This window comes from Chanodichthys erythropterus, chromosome 17 (genome assembly GCF_024489055.1).
Source record: "Chanodichthys erythropterus isolate Z2021 chromosome 17, ASM2448905v1, whole genome shotgun sequence".
Classification (NCBI taxonomy): Eukaryota; Metazoa; Chordata; class Actinopteri; order Cypriniformes; family Xenocyprididae; genus Chanodichthys; species Chanodichthys erythropterus.
The window spans coordinates 40,155,737-40,171,942 of record NC_090237.1 but is presented as its reverse complement, the minus strand read 5'-3'; the positions used below and the strand labels follow the sequence as shown (position 1 = coordinate 40,171,942).

Below are 16,206 nucleotides of genomic sequence, written 5' to 3'. Positions count from 1 at the left end.
GTATTTTAAGTAAAATGTTATTTGATTTAATGGTTGTCAGTGTCACTGTGAATGTGAAATGCAGTGCTGAAAGCGATTTGGTGGTGTAATTGAAAAACCATGGCTGATGGCATGAGCGCACGCACTGTCCCAATCTCATATAAGAGTCTTTTATTTACAGATCAATGTGAAATGAATAGGGAGAACTTAGTCCTCAGCAAGGGAAGTATCCCATCATGCTTGTGTGAAGGGAATACAGACCTGTAATGCCATGCAATAGAATCTTTCTGATTCTGCATGATTTCGAGGTGACGTTGATCATGTGACTGTACAAATGACTAGGGGCCATATTCATTTAAAATCTGAAGCTTAAATTTGAGCATTTTACTCCTAACTTTAGGACCCAGGAGTTTTGGTCTGAGAGTAATGAAAGGGTTAGTTCATCCAAAAATGAAAATTACCCCATGATTTACTTGCCCTCAAGCCATCCTAGGTATATGACTTTCTTCTTTCAGACACAAACAATCGGAGTTATATTTTAAAAATATTCTGGCTCTTCCAAGCTTTATAATGGAAGTGAATGGGGGTCAACATTTTGAAGCCCAAAATAAATGCATCCATCCATCATAAAAATAATCCATACGACTCCAAAGGGTTTATAAAGGCCTTCAGAAGCAAAGCAATGCATTTTTGTAAGAGAAATATCCATATTTAGAACTTTAAACTATAATCGCTGACTTCTGGTAACGGCCATATGTGAATCTAGCTCCAGTGGAAGAGTGACCTCTGACTCGATGCGTGACACAGTGACGAGGATAGAGCAAAACAAAACACAGGTCATGAATTGGAAGTCTAAAATGAGAATGTGGGATGATCTTGAGTTTGTTGCCCAGCTCTTAGTTTGAACCATGAGAGGCGTCTACTCTCACCTAAGCTTACGCTACACCTACATCCTACGTCACAGACTGGGTCAGAGGTCACTCATCGGCTGGAACTAAGCTTGCGTACAGCCATTGCCAGTGAATTATTTTATAGTTTATAAAGTTATAAATATGGACATTTTTCTTACAACAACCCATCGCTTCTCTTCAGAAGGCCTTTATTAACCCTCTGGAGTCGTATGGATTACTTTTATGATGGAAGGATGTGCTTTTACTATTACAGCCATCTTATTATCAAAGTCCCTTTAAGACAAGTCATTTCACTCGGCGGCCATCTTTGAAACGCATCTCGGGCATGCAAGTGCAGCTCCTATGGGGAAACATCAAATTCTCCAAAGCTGTTTGCCAAGCTTCGATTAAATGTCATATTTGAAATCACCAATGAAATCTGACAACAACTGTCTCATCAACTTTGTTTCTAAACGCTCGAATCATGACAAAAAAAAAACCCAGTATTTTTTAGGCAGGGTAAGTGATATATTGAAATTAAGATGGGCGAGTCTACTTCACACTGCAGACACAACTCAACTAACACGATAGATTTCTTTCTGTATGTAATTATGTAGGATTATTAGCAGAAACTGATTTGAATATACATTAAGGCCTGGTTTCACAGACAGGGCTTGGATTAATCCAGGATTAGGCTTTGGTTCAATTAGGTCCTAGGCTAATGGTGTTTGGGGGGCGGTAAAGGACCTGGATAATGGATAGGGGGGCGTTGGCCCAAAAAAGGTTGAGAACCACTGAATTAGGACATCTTGAGACGAAACAATGGCACCGACATATTTTAATATATGCTTTCAGTTAAATCAGCTCAAATGTTCATTTTAGTCTAGGACAATCTTAGGCCTTGTCTGTGAAACCAGGGGTAAATATAATGATAAATACAATGCCCTATTACTAAATTGCACTATAATATATTAAAAAGGTTTAGCATGCATCATCTCAGAGTTACTGTATAAACGAGTGGAAATAAAGCTTCATGTCTTTCAATCACAATTGTTACCATCAATTTGCATTAGTTTATATTAAGCTAGTCACTTTTATGCATTCATTAGCCGGCAAAGTTGCATAGTTAAAGCTAGTGGCGTAAGAAAGCAAATTGTTCAAAAACCATTTAAACAAATCAGAAACGCATCCCATTTTGTAATTTTGATTAGATAATCATCAAGTGTTCTAAAATAGAAGCAAATAAAGTTAGAGACTATACATGTACCTTTAAACCTTTTAAACTTAAAGCTGTTAAAACTACTTCAGACATAAACTTAAAACCTTCAAACTTATAGCTTTCATAACTAACGCGTCGGGAAACGCGTGTTTTGCTAGATTTTTTTTTTCTTTTTTCACATGGCTGCAAAATCAACTTAAAATAATCTGTCATTTTTTGTTATAGAGACAATATCAATTGAAACTATAGAATATCTTATTTTATTTGTGTACACAGTAAAAACTAAATGTTGTGCTTTTTGCAAAATAAATAAAACTAACATGAGCGACCTGTCATCTCTCTCTGAATGAAGTCCAATCTGATACTCCCTCAGAAAATGAAGTGTAACTTAGTGAATACTTATCACACAAACATGAGACATATGTCTAAAGAAACGTTGAAATGCGAAAAAAATGTTCTCTGTTTATGTAATCTGTTTGAAAAAAGAGAGATGTCAGTCAATTGCGAGTCAGCTCATTATCTGCTAATGCGGCCATGCCCACGAGGGAGCACTATTCAGACGCAAATTCTGAGGCGATTCATTCAACAGAGTGAACACCTGCGTCAGGTCATAAAAATGCATCAAGCTTAGTCAGTTTCATGGACTTTTCTGACATGCGGTGAGGAATAATTCTAAAAGGATTTAACTGAATGGAAGAACATGATTGATTTCACTTTCATTTCGAGGATCAACATGATCAAGCCGATGTTTGTGAAAGGTACGTTTTTTTATTCCTAAATTATTTATTCTAATCACGATATAGACTCGTGTTTATCAATATTATTTTTGTTTTCCAATACTGTAAACTCACAGTAAAAACCAAGCTTTTTTTTGTTTTGTTTTGTTTTTTGTTTTTGACTGAAATTGGAAGAAAAATACTGTACTTTTTACAATCAATTTCTGAGAGTGCAAGATATCAGAGAATTCATACTGTGATATTACTGTGAAAGTAATACACATATTTTCCAGCACATATTTGTTTTCATTGTTTATTAGTTTTCTGAACCAAACTGGACTGCACGGGATTAAACCCCAGCAATGCCATCAACATGGATTCCATGTGACAATATTAGATCTAAAGTATGATTACGACATTGAGTGGGTCCTGACACGTGTTGTCTGACTCCAATAGAGTTTAGAATGTCTGTAAATGCCAATCCCAGTGTGTTTTTATCATTATTTACATCAACAGTTAGGACTTTATCCGCAGCCAGATAGAAAATTAGCAAATTCTTTGATAAAGACTGTATGGTGCCCTGGTGGCCTGCATACAGTAGCCAACACAAATGTCAAATGGGATTATTCACTTACACTAGATAGTGTTACATAAATATGGAAGCTTATTTCCTCCACTACATAAAAAAAATTGTGAATTGTGATTTTCGCAATTGTGATTTTTAATTACGCAATTCTGACTTTATATCTCTCAATTCTGACTTTATAACTCGCAATTCTGACTTTATAACTCTCAATCCTGACTTTATATCTCGCAATTCTGACTTTATAACTCGCAATTCTGACTTTATAACTCACAATTCTGACTTTATATCTCACAATTCTGACTTTATAACTCGCAATTCTGACTTTATAACTCGCAATTCTGACTTTATATCTCGCAATTCTGACTTTATATCTCGCAATTCGGACTATAACTCGCAATTCTGACTTTATATCTCTCAATTCTGACTTTATATCTCAATTCTGACTTTATAACTCTCAATTCTGACTTTATAACTCTCAATTCTGACTTTATATCTCTCAATTCTGACTTTATAACTCGCAATTCTGACTTTATATCTCGCAATTCTGACTTTATAACTCGCAATTCTGACTTTATATCTCTCAATTCTGACTGTATATCTCGCAATTCTGACTAACTCGCAATTCAGACTTTATATATACACAGTTCTGACTTTATATCTGACTCAATTCTGACTTTATATCTCAATTCTGACTTTATAACTCGCAATTCTGACTTTATAACTCGCAATTCTGACTTTATAACTCGCAATTCTGAATTTATAACTCGCAATTCTGACTTTATATCTCTCAATTCTGACTTTATATCTCGCAATTCTGACTTTATAACTCGCAATTCTGACTTTATAACTCGTAATTCTGACTTTATATCTCAATTCTGACTTTATAACTCGCAATTCTGACTTTACATCTCTCAATTCTGACTTTATATCTCTCAATTCTGACTTTATATCTCGCAATTCTGACTTTATATCTCGCAATTCTGACTTTATATCTCGCAATTCTGACTTTATATCTCGCAATTCTGACTTTATATCTCGCAATTCTGACTTTATAACTCGCAATTCTGACTTTATATCTCTCAATTCTGACTTTATAACTCGCAATTCTGACTTTATATCTCGCAATTCTGACTTTATAACTCGCAATTCTGACTTTATATCTCGCAATTCTGACTTTATATCTCGCAATTCTGACTTTATAACTCGCAATTCTGACTTTATATCTCTCAATTCTGACTTTATATCTCGCAATTCTGACTTTATATCTCGCAATTCGGACTTTATAACTCGCAATTCAGACTTTATAACTCGTAATTCGGACTTTATATCTCAATTCTGACTTTATAACACGCAAATCTGACTTTAAATCTTAATTCTGACTTTATAACTCGCAATTCTGACTTTATATCTCTCAATTCTGACTTTATATCTCAATTCTGACTTTATATCTCTCAATTCTGACTTTATAACTCGCAATTCTGACTTTGTATCTCGCAATTCTGACTTTATATCTCACAATTGCAAGAAAAACATCAGAATTGTGATATTAAAAGTCACAATTACCTTTTCTATTGTCTTTATTTCATGGTGGAAACTAGCTTCCATACATTAAGCACCATCACTTCAAAAGAATTATATTTGAAACTACTGAGTGAGTAGCACTGAAGATATCACTATAAATTACAGCAACACCTCCCCCTTTGCTCGTGTTTATAACATTAATCTCAGGGGTGGACTCATTTAAAGTAAAATAATCATCTGGTTTTACTCAGTAAATCATTTCCAAAAATTGATTTAGTGGAAATAATCTAATATTCAGCAAGCCAAGCTTTATCAATCGTTTATCAGTATTACATCAGTTTTTATTTGTTGAACATTGATTAAATGATCAGTGTTCAACACAGTATAAAGAATGAAGGAGGGTGATGAGAGAGAGTTGTGACTACAATATTGCACAAGAACTGTTTTGCACAGATCAGGTTGGGTGAACGCTCTTTCTGATGGATGAATGCATATTGTGACAGTGTTTACAAACTACAGGATGAACCTCATTCCAGTCATTCCAGCGGGTCTGTCATGAGGGTAATGTGCAGGGCCGTCCTAAGCATGGGACGGGGCCCCCTCAGTGCGTTCGCAGTGGGGCCCCTCAAGTGAGGGGCGCAGTGAGGTGAGGTGTAGGGGTTTTTGTTTAAGTAATTTAAAATACAACAACAAATAAATAAACTTTATTTATTTTTTTACTCAGTTAACAGATCAAATGTTTGTTTTTTTCTTTTTTAAAAAGACATTTAGGAATGCTATTTTTATGAAATCACTTATTTCGGTGTTGTGATACTATAATATTATCTTGTCTGTTATATACTGAATAATTAAATTCACGTTACTCGTATTTCCTGTTTCATCATAGCCATAAAACTACTGTCCAATCAGAGTAGCTGGTGAATGACAGGAGTGTAATCTGATTGGCTGTCTCCATCGTCTCAGAGCAGTAATGAATGGCAGATGACCGCGCGCGTTCCTGCACAGTTTGCCGAAGATCTAAACGAGCTCGTGTCTGTAGAGAAATCTGGGAGCGCTTCTCATCTGCGCGCGCATTCAGGTAAGCTGGCGTTAAAACGGTACGAATCAGTGAAGCCACAAAGCTCGTTACAGGTAAAGTGTCTTCTTTTGGAAAGTGTACGAATATTATCGGACTTCTGAATGAGTTTAGTTCTTGTTTTAAGTATGTTATACATTTACACGTATGTGTTTTCATGTTTTCCGGCGGCTCACGTGAGCAGAGCGCGCTCCAGCAGGCTGAGGCTGATGCAACAACTCGCGTCCAGATGAATGACTGCGTTTAACGCGTCGCTGCCGCTGTTATGTAAACGAGCGCGAATGCTGCAGCATACTAAACGAGCCCTTGGCACTCTGTGTCGTGTTGTTATGTCGAGATTCAGCGGCTTGCTGATGTTTACTGCTCTTGTAGTGACCTGTTTCCTGTCGCGCAGGCTTCACCATGACAACCATCGCTCACGCGCAGGAGCTCTTCCGGCGCGCGGACGCCGTGTGCTTTGACGTGGACAGCACCGTGATCCGCGAGGAGGGCATCGATGAGCTCGCCAAGTTCTGCGGTGTCGGAGACGCGGTCACGGAGATGTCAGTAAACACTCTCTCTCCTCATGTTCTCATTCACATTGCCAAAGGAAGGGTTATAGTGTCAAAGCACATCAGAACACCCTAGCTAGTGTGCAAACACGTACAGCAGTGATTGAGAGCACATCCCTGTCGTTGTGTCCGCAGGACCCGGAGGGCCATGGGCGGCTCCGTCTCATTCCACACAGCCCTGAGCGAGCGCCTGTCCATCATCAAGTGCTCGAGGGAACAAGTCAACAAACTCATCACGGATCACCCGCCGCAGCTCACCACAGGTATTAAGTAAGTTGGTAATCCTCCCCCATTGTTTTTCCAGTTAACTTTACCGGCTTGATTGTTTTTGTGTGTATTTCATAAGTCGTTGTAAAACAGTGACAATATTAATGATTTATATTAAAAATAGTATATGTAAGGTTTCCAACAAATACACTTAATGTCCACTATACTCTATAAAAACTATACAGTGCACTACACATTATATACACTTTACACGCACTATATGCTATACAATTCATTAATAAAGTTATACAATTTATTCACTACACTATATACATAATACACACATTACACGCTTTATATACATATACATTTTATACACTACAAACACTATACATGGTAAATAAACTACACTATACACAGTATATACACTACACACTAAATACATTACACACTTTGTACACTATAAACACACTTTATACATTTACACTACACACTAGTATACAGATTTACATTTTATACACACTGCACTGTATACATTACATTTATATACACTACAGTATAAACGCTACACACTATTTACACAATAAAACTAAATACAATATACTATAAACTACACACAATATACACTTTATACACACACTATACTATACACAGTAGAAACACTACAAACTATATACACTATATACACTTTATTCTGCACTTTACACTTTATACACGCTATATACACTAGTTTTTACACTACACACTATATACACTACACACTATATATAAACAACACACTGTATACACTACACACTACACTTTATTCTGCACTTTACACTTTATACACACTGCACTGTATACATTATTTATATACACTATACAGTATAAACGCTACACACTGTACATTATACACAGTAAAAAACACTACACTCTATATACCTTTTTCACACTATTTACACTTGCACACACTATACACACTATATACTATATATACATTAAACACTATATATACTACACACTATACACTACACTTTATTCTACACTTTACACTTTATACACAATATATACACTAGTTTTTATACTACACACTATATACACTACACACTACACTTTATTCTGCACTTTACACTTTATACACACTATATACACTAGTTTTTACACTACACACTACTTTATACACACTATATACACAACAAAACTACACACACAATATACACTTTATACACCCTATACTATACACAGTAGAAACACTACACACTATATATTACACATTATTAGTAGGGCTGGGTAAAAAATATATTGATTTCTCGATTTTAATCGTTTCTCATTTTTACGAACCGATATTGATTCTTAAATCCCAAGAATGGATTAGTCTAGTCTGTTTTCAGTTGATGAATGAGCAGAATATGTAGCTCCTCCCATCCAATAAATCACAATAATCTTTGTTACTTTTGATATGAAGCAAAGTCTCAGATTTTAAATGACGTCCATCTTATTATGAGATTCAAAGAATAAATACCGTTTTGGCGCTGTTTAATGTGGCGTGACAGATCGCTTTAGCGCCTCAGTTAAAGAGAAGCATGTGATCATCCTCTCCTCCGCTTTAATACCAGTTACAGCGAAATAAACATGAACATCTGAAGGTATGTTAAAATATACAGTACAACTTACTGAAATCCGTATCATGTCTCGTGTAATCGCTCAATCAGTGCTTCAACCTCGGAAAGACTCAATAAAACAGCTTCAATGTCACGTGACGTCACATTTACCTCAGAAAAACACATTCAGTGACCATAAACTCATTAGTCAGATAGAAAAGTGACTCTAGAGAGCATCATTCTGATAATTTTTAATGTTCTTCAATATTTAATGCATGTTTGAATAAATCAGTCATGACAGCCGCGATTTAAATGTTTAGATTTAAAAAAACAAAAAAACGAATTGGAGTAGAAATATGATTATGTAATTCTAAACTTTATTTATAATAAAACATCATTGAGTGTAATTTAAGTGTTTGTATATAAATAAGTTAATTTAATCTTCAGTATTATTATAGTGGTACCACCTGACTCTCATGTGTAGTTTACAGCATTAGTTGAGAGATTTTCTTCCTCTAGAAAATTTGCCATGTGCTGTAACTGAAATACTACATCCAAAATAATCGATATCAAATCGAATTGTTGAAATTGTCAATACACAGCCCTCATTATTATACTTTATACACAAGTTTTTTTTTGTTTTTTACTTTTCACTATATACACTACACTACAGACTATATAGTTTATACTACACACTATTTACACTATATATGCACACTGTATACACTATACACAGTATACACACTATATACACTAAACATAGTATATAAACAACACACTATACTCTATATACACACTACACTACATACATTATACACTTTATACCCTAAACACTTTTTATACATTTAAACTACACACTATACAGTATTTACATTTTATACATGCTATACTATGTACATTACACACTATATACTATAAACACTTTATACACACTACACTATAGACTTTATAAAGTGAATATAGTGTAAAGTCTATAGTGTAGTGTGTATAAAGTGTTTATAGTATATAGTGTAGACTATACATTATACACACTACCCATTATATAGAATACTGAAGATTTTGTATTTGAAGCTTGTTGATGAAGTCTTTGTCTCCTCAGGGAGCTGGTGGAGAAGCTTCATCAGCGTAACGTGAAGGTCTTCCTCATCTCAGGCGGTTTCCGCTGCATCGTTGAACACGTGGCGTCGCAGCTCAACATTCCTCTACACCACATCTACGCAAACCGCTTGAAGTTCTACTTCAATGGTAAGAGCCGCCCTGCGTCTCAGCGGGCCGTTGGCGTCAGACCGTGACTGATGCGGTGGTGTTGTGCTCTTTCAGGCGAGTACGCAGGATTCGACGAGTCCCAGCCCACGGCGCAGACGGGAGGGAAGGGCACAGTGATCCGCATGCTAAAGGAGCAGTACGGCTTTGAAAACATAGTGATGATTGGAGACGGAGCCACTGATCTCGAGGCCTGTCCTCCTGCGGTGAGTACTTCACCATATAGACCCCAATGAGCCTTGACTGCATGATTGAGGGCCTGACTAATAGACAAGCTACAGTACATGACACTATTTGCAGTCTGTCACCTGTATTAGTGTGGGTAACTGCTTCTGTGCTATACTTTATTAGTCAAACTTCTATGGGACATGGTCTGTTAGAAGATGTTTTTTATATATATCCATTATATAGTGCACTATATCTGGCTGCGGCCATTGTGTAGTGTTGAATGAATTCTGAGTGCCAATCCTACACTTCTGGGGGCCCTGAGCAAAACTTTGTGATGGGGATTTTTAAAAATGTCCATAAACTTAAGTAATAATTACAATGGTTTTCAGTATGCAGTGTACACTGCCAAGACTAATGGAATTAAAACATCAAGAAAACAAACTGCAAGTTATGAAAAACATATATAAATATTTAAAGGGAAACCCATTTAAACATGATAAATTGGCAGTTAAGTCAAATTAAAACCAAATTTTCATTGACAGTTTAATAAATGATTTTTTTAATAGTAATGCTCTGGCACCATCTAGCTGTCAGAAAAACTATAAAACACAGCTGAATTGGCTTTCTAAAGGATGAATAATTGTTTGAATGGATGGATGGTTGTTTCAACCCAAATATGGACAAACCCAACCATTGGGTTAAATTTTAACATTTTAACCCAATGGTTGGGTTTGTCCATTTTGACCCAAATCTGTGTTGAAACAACCCAGCATTTTTTTGAGTGAAGAAGGCTTGGGTAAACGTATGAAAATACATCAATAGTTCTCTAAATGAGCTAATTTTAAACTAATTGGCATGTTTTTAAAGTACACGAGTCACATGACAGCTTCTAATACTGAACAGGAATGTTTATTTCTTAAATACATTAAACCACGCATAAGAATGTTTTGATTATGTGTACCAACACAAACTGAAAGTTACATTTCATCATGGAGCATTTCTAACAAGACATGGAGGAGACCTGGACTGGAGTTACTGGTTTGTCTTTTTTGTTTTGTTTGTAACTGGTTTGTTACATTGCTTTGTCAAGACCAGTGTTGGGAAAGTTACTTTTTATGAAAAGTAATGCGTTACATTACTTTTGCATTACCTTTTCTTAGCTGGGTTTGCTTGATTTTTTTTAATAACAACAAAAAAGTTATATTTTTGGCAAATATTTAGGCTTTTTCACACCAAAAGTGAAATGAATCAGCCTCAGGCTGATGGAAATGCATATATACTCCTGTACAGTACAGGGCGCAGCTCAAACAATCCTTTCAGCTGTGCTGTGATTCTGGATCACAGAAGAAGAATAGATACAGGAGAAGGAAGTTCAACACTCTAATTTCTAAATCTAATCTAAAGTCATTTTTAATAATTGGTTTGGTTGAATTAGATCATTTACACAGCAACACAACACCTCTGACCTTTATTTCTCTCAACATGAGAGCTGTTAGTTCTCATATATTTTATTTTCAGAAGATTTTGTAATATTTTTCCTCTCCCCGAATTTGTCACTACTGAAACACAATAATAAATCACTTAATAAGAAGGGGTCACATTGACCTATTAAGATTTTGTTTACATCTGCCTTCTAAATATATTTTTTGCTATTTTTTATTAGTTAAAATTGTAAATATTGAATTATTTCAAGTGTAATTTATGAGATTTGTTGTATTTTGAATCCAATCTTACTTTATAAAAGTCATAAAGTTTATCAAACTGATTTCAAAGTGAAGGATTCATTAGTTTGAATAAACATTGAGTCAAACACTACAATAACATCTTATACTTTATTTGTGACACAACATCCATGTTTCGGTCATGACTGCACATTTTCAGTAGTGACAGTAATGTTTTGGTAGTGACCGCATCACATGACAGGATTTTAACTCGCATACTACAAAATATTAAAATACTAATGATTTGCATAACTGCACTAAAATTTAATTTCCCCCAAATAAATGATTGTGTTCCCTTTGGTCACTACCAAAACAATGACGACGTGCTTCAGTCATGACTGTAGTGACAAGTTTTTTTAATATTATTGTGGGATTCAACAGATAATAGAAGGATCGTAGTAAACCTCTAAACTTTGAATACTTAAATCATTTTTAAATGTGTTTTGGTTGTGGGACAGCAGTTTGCACAGATTCTGTATAATGCCCCATATAGTGATTAGTAAATGAGGGAATGGTTTCAGACACAGTTGTAGTTTTGATTTATATGTTTAGTTGAACTGCTTTCATGTCCATTTCAGAGTGCTTTCATTGGATTCGGTGGGAATGTCGTGCGGCAGCAGGTGAAGGAGAAGTCCTCATGGTACGTCACGAGTTTCGGGGAGCTGCTCAAAGAGCTGGAGAAGATCTAGTGTTGACTGGAGTTTAGCACACTTTATGGTCCTGTCTTTGTGCCTTTCCTAGTTTTTACCTAATGCACAATTTTTAATGTTATGTTTTTAGAGTTCATTACTGAAATGATTGTTCTCATATAAAGAGCAAGAGGTCAGTTTCCTGTGATGTACTGTACACTTAGCTGTAATGAAACTCTGACATTTGGAGCTCACACTGAGAGAACACTTTTATTATTATTTTAACACTAACAACTGTCCCCGTCTGTATGTGTACTTGAAAGAGATGATAACGCTCAGCAGATAATAAAACAAAAGTAACAGCTGTCGGGTGTCTTCTGTCTGTGTGAGCATGACACAACATGGAGTAGAATGATCAGTTATGGTTTATTGAATACAGTATTTAATTGATTTGAAACATTTTGTGCTGTTAAATCCCGAAGTATCAATGTACAGTAGATTACGCATGCCGCGGTCGCACAGAAAACAAAGTCAATCTAGAAATCAGTCTGTCAGTGAGCTGCTGATCAAAGCAGAACTGGAGACGTTTCACAACACAAAAAAGGCATGTAAAAAGCATGTCTATGTAGAAACAGAACACAAATAAAATAGAGCAACTAAATAAAACGATTTCTAAAAAAAAAAAAAAACATTTTGCACACAACCTGTCCCCAATGAGGCTTTCCCAGTTCAATTGATTTTTGACTATTTTAGCTACAGAAGTATGGAGCATTTATAAATCATCTGCATAATGACCAGGGCTTTTATCTGAATATGAAGGATAGATTCTGCTGTGTTCATCATAATACATTAATATAACCTGAAATCCTCTCCATGTGGGGGTTTATATTTTCAGCAAATAAATATGCAATAAATACATGAATATATTGCCGCACTCAAGCAAGTTTAAAGTGTTTTCCCAGCAGGGTGAACAGAAAATGCTTTCTGACAATATTCAATTCATCCAAATCTGTACTGAACTAATGCATTCATACATGCTGTTTGTTTTAAAATATTGGGAATCAAAGATTTATCGGCCACCACACCGGAAAAGGTTAACGCTCTACACTGCCAATGTATTATGGCGATTCAATGCACTTTACAGTCCTTCTTTCATATCCTTTAAATATAGCAACAATCTTTATTCAACAGATCTATAGTTGTGTTTTTCCAAGCCTAGCAATATGCTGATTTATGTAACAACCAGATTTTAGATGTGTCTAACGCAAGACATCGCATGACGAATTAGTGAAGTACAGTAACAGCCTTCATTCCTTCAAATTCAATTTAGTTTGCTGGTGCAACTTTTAGACAGTTTTTCGGATAAGAACAAGTTGGTTGGCATCATGACGACAGAGTCGATCACGGCAGTGTATGTATCCAATGTCTTGGTCTGGCCTTCAGCTCATGGGGACGTAACGGTGAGGATTTGATGGATTCATTACTGCAGCGGAGACGCCTTCAGTGGGATCATTATCCTGGATTCCATGTGCTGAATGAGGGGCACTGAAAACACATTCAGAGGCAGGTTTTACCAGATAAGACGCGACTGGCAGTGTGAAGCCGTCAAAAACCGTCACATTACAACGGACCAGTCAGCTGTAAGCTTGATGTCAGACTTCAGCAACAATAAAATGATTAACTAAATTTGACTTTTCATACCAAAAAAAAATAGGAACCTTTAAAATAACACAATAAGGGCACTTTAAATGACTAGTGTACTATAGACCAGAGAGCAGAAAATCTTGAGCTGGATTTCATGTAATGGTTAATGTCTAAAATGCATGGCGAAAACTGAATGCAGTGCACCCAAAACAGAAACAACTGATGGCACGTCGGTGTAAACGTGGTGTTTACCGGTGTAATAGACGACTTCATCCCAGCCCTCGTGTTGCCAGGCGGCGTTCCTCGTGTCCTCTCTGGACTGCAGGTCCTTGTACGCTTTAAAAAACAGACCAGAGAAATGATCATTGGATGTTTTCCCAACACTGACACTGGCTATGATGGAATCACGATCACAAACGTGACTAATCAGGGCTTATGTAATCATTCTTACCCCAAAGATGATGGACCATATAGAGGTTTCCTATCTGAGAGAAGAAGCCGCCGACTGCCTCGCGGTTGTGTTGCCGGTAGCCGATAGCTCGTGCCCTGAGGAACAGCATCAATCATCAGACCACTTCTGAAATCTCAGAATTAAACATGTCCTCATAAACGCATGTTCACACAAACGAATCACCGATGAAAGATCTATTTAAACCAAGAATGGAGTGACCAAAAGACCATCTAAAGTGACTTGCACTGCAGTCAAGCTTTACATGAGAATGCATTCACTGGGAATCGAACCCATGTTTTTGGCATTGCTGGTGCCACACTATACTGTTTAAGCTACTAGATGATTGTAATTGTAGACGAAAGGTATTCTGCACCAAAAATGAGATGAGAAAGCTGTCCAGTCAGCTGCTTGATCACGTGATTTTTTCTTCTTGATGTGAACAGGTCTTGAGAATCACTTGATGTAAATAGTGCTCTTGTGGACAGACTATTCCTTGATTGTTAGTATTGATCATAATACACTGTTGTTGTGAATGCTGGCAGTACAACTACAACTTATTATGATAAACTGATGAATAAGACAAAAGCTTGCCAGAAAATACGACTCATTTAGCTGATTTACCAAGTGAAAAAAAAATTCCCATAATTCTCTGCAGCAGCATGACAAAGCATCATGTAATGCACATTACACTCCCAAGGATTTCTGAAGACAGTCTATGTTTGAGTTCAGCACATCACATGTTCTGTAGCATTCAATAATGTATCAAATACTGTCTGTCACACCATTGAAACACCATTTCAGTGACTTGAATTGTATGCTGTTATATTTTGTTATTCAAACTTGTGTCGAACACAGATCTGAACTTAAATGGTGGTAGTTCATGAATGCTTTGGAATAAAGATCTTTTTAAAGAAGACACTAAGATTATTTAAGAATTAAGATTATTTATAAATATATAAAAACATTTTTATATTTCATACAAAATAATTTGACTTTTATTTGATAGGAAATCAAATGTCTAACCAATTTTGTTCCAAATTTGAAGTCATCAAATTAAAATTTAACCCGCTAAAATTATTTAAAGTACTGTTTCCATGGTAACTCAATGTCCAATTTCAAAACAGGTTTCACAGGATGAATTTTGAGCATTTAAGCTTTCGAGTGATAACTAATTAATGATGATTACTAAAAACTGTGAGCCAATAAAAAAAAAAAAAAAAAAAGCACTGACAGTTAACAGGCTATACCGGTGCATTATGTTACAGGAACAGATTGTACTCTTACCAATAGTTGCCCCATTCAATCATGGTCCCGGGCTGCAAGAGAACAAAGAGAGACACTGTAAATCTGAACATCAAGCTCATCTTAATCCACCAGGACACACTGAGATCTGGTGTTATACATGTGCTGGTCATATAATTAGAATATCATCAAAAAGTTGATTTATTTCACTAATTCTATTCAAAAAGTGAAACTTGTATATTATATTCATTCATTACACACAGACTGATATATTTCAAATGTTTATTTCTTTTAATTTTGATGATTATATCCCAAATTCAGTATCTCAGAAAATTAGAATATTGTGAAAAGGTTCAATATTGAAGACACCTGGTGCCACACTCTAATCAGCTAATTAACTCAAAACACCTGCAAAGGCCTTTAAATGGTCCAAGCACATTAATAGAGAGGCGAAGGGAAGGAAAAGATGTGGTAGAAAAAAAGTGTACAAGCAATAGGGATAACCGCACCCTGGAGAGGATTGTGAAACAAAACCCATTCAAAAATGTGGGGGAGATTCACAAAGAGTGGACTACAGCTGGAGTCAGTGCTTCAAGAACCACCACGCACAGACGTATGCAAGAATGGGTTTCAGCTGTCGCATTCCTTGTGTCAAGCCACTCTTGAACAACAGACAGCGTCAGAAGCGTCTAAAGACAAAAAGGACTGGACTGCTGCTGAGTGGTCCAAAGTCATGTCCTCTGATGAAAGTAAATTTTGCATTC

The 16,206-nt window shown here is 36.0% G+C and overlaps 2 protein-coding genes across 2 annotated transcripts in view; one reads left to right on the top strand and one right to left on the bottom strand.

The window, feature by feature from the left end:
* Window positions 1-5,845: 5,845 nt before the first annotated feature.
* On the top strand, window positions 5,846-12,459 carry psph (phosphoserine phosphatase). Its single transcript, XM_067366416.1, has 6 exons — window positions 5,846-5,989; window positions 6,381-6,528; window positions 6,673-6,807; window positions 9,424-9,569; window positions 9,645-9,793; window positions 12,055-12,459. The coding sequence occupies exons 1-6, from the start codon at window positions 5,893-5,895 to the stop codon at window positions 12,163-12,165; spliced, it is 786 nt and encodes a 261-aa protein (XP_067222517.1). The 5' UTR covers window positions 5,846-5,892; the 3' UTR covers window positions 12,166-12,459.
* A 51-nt stretch (window positions 12,460-12,510) lies between these two features.
* nipsnap2 (nipsnap homolog 2) overlaps window positions 12,511-16,206 on the bottom strand; it is a 13,318-nt gene continuing 9,622 nt past the window's right edge. Inside the window, exons 7-10 of the mRNA XM_067366415.1 lie at window positions 15,485-15,516; window positions 14,201-14,295; window positions 14,002-14,085; window positions 12,511-13,650 (exon numbers count right to left, since the gene is read on the bottom strand). Of these exons, the coding sequence (XP_067222516.1) occupies window positions 13,586-13,650; window positions 14,002-14,085; window positions 14,201-14,295; window positions 15,485-15,516 (276 nt within the window). The 3' untranslated portion in view covers window positions 12,511-13,585. The remainder of the gene's footprint in view (window positions 13,651-14,001; window positions 14,086-14,200; window positions 14,296-15,484; window positions 15,517-16,206) is intronic.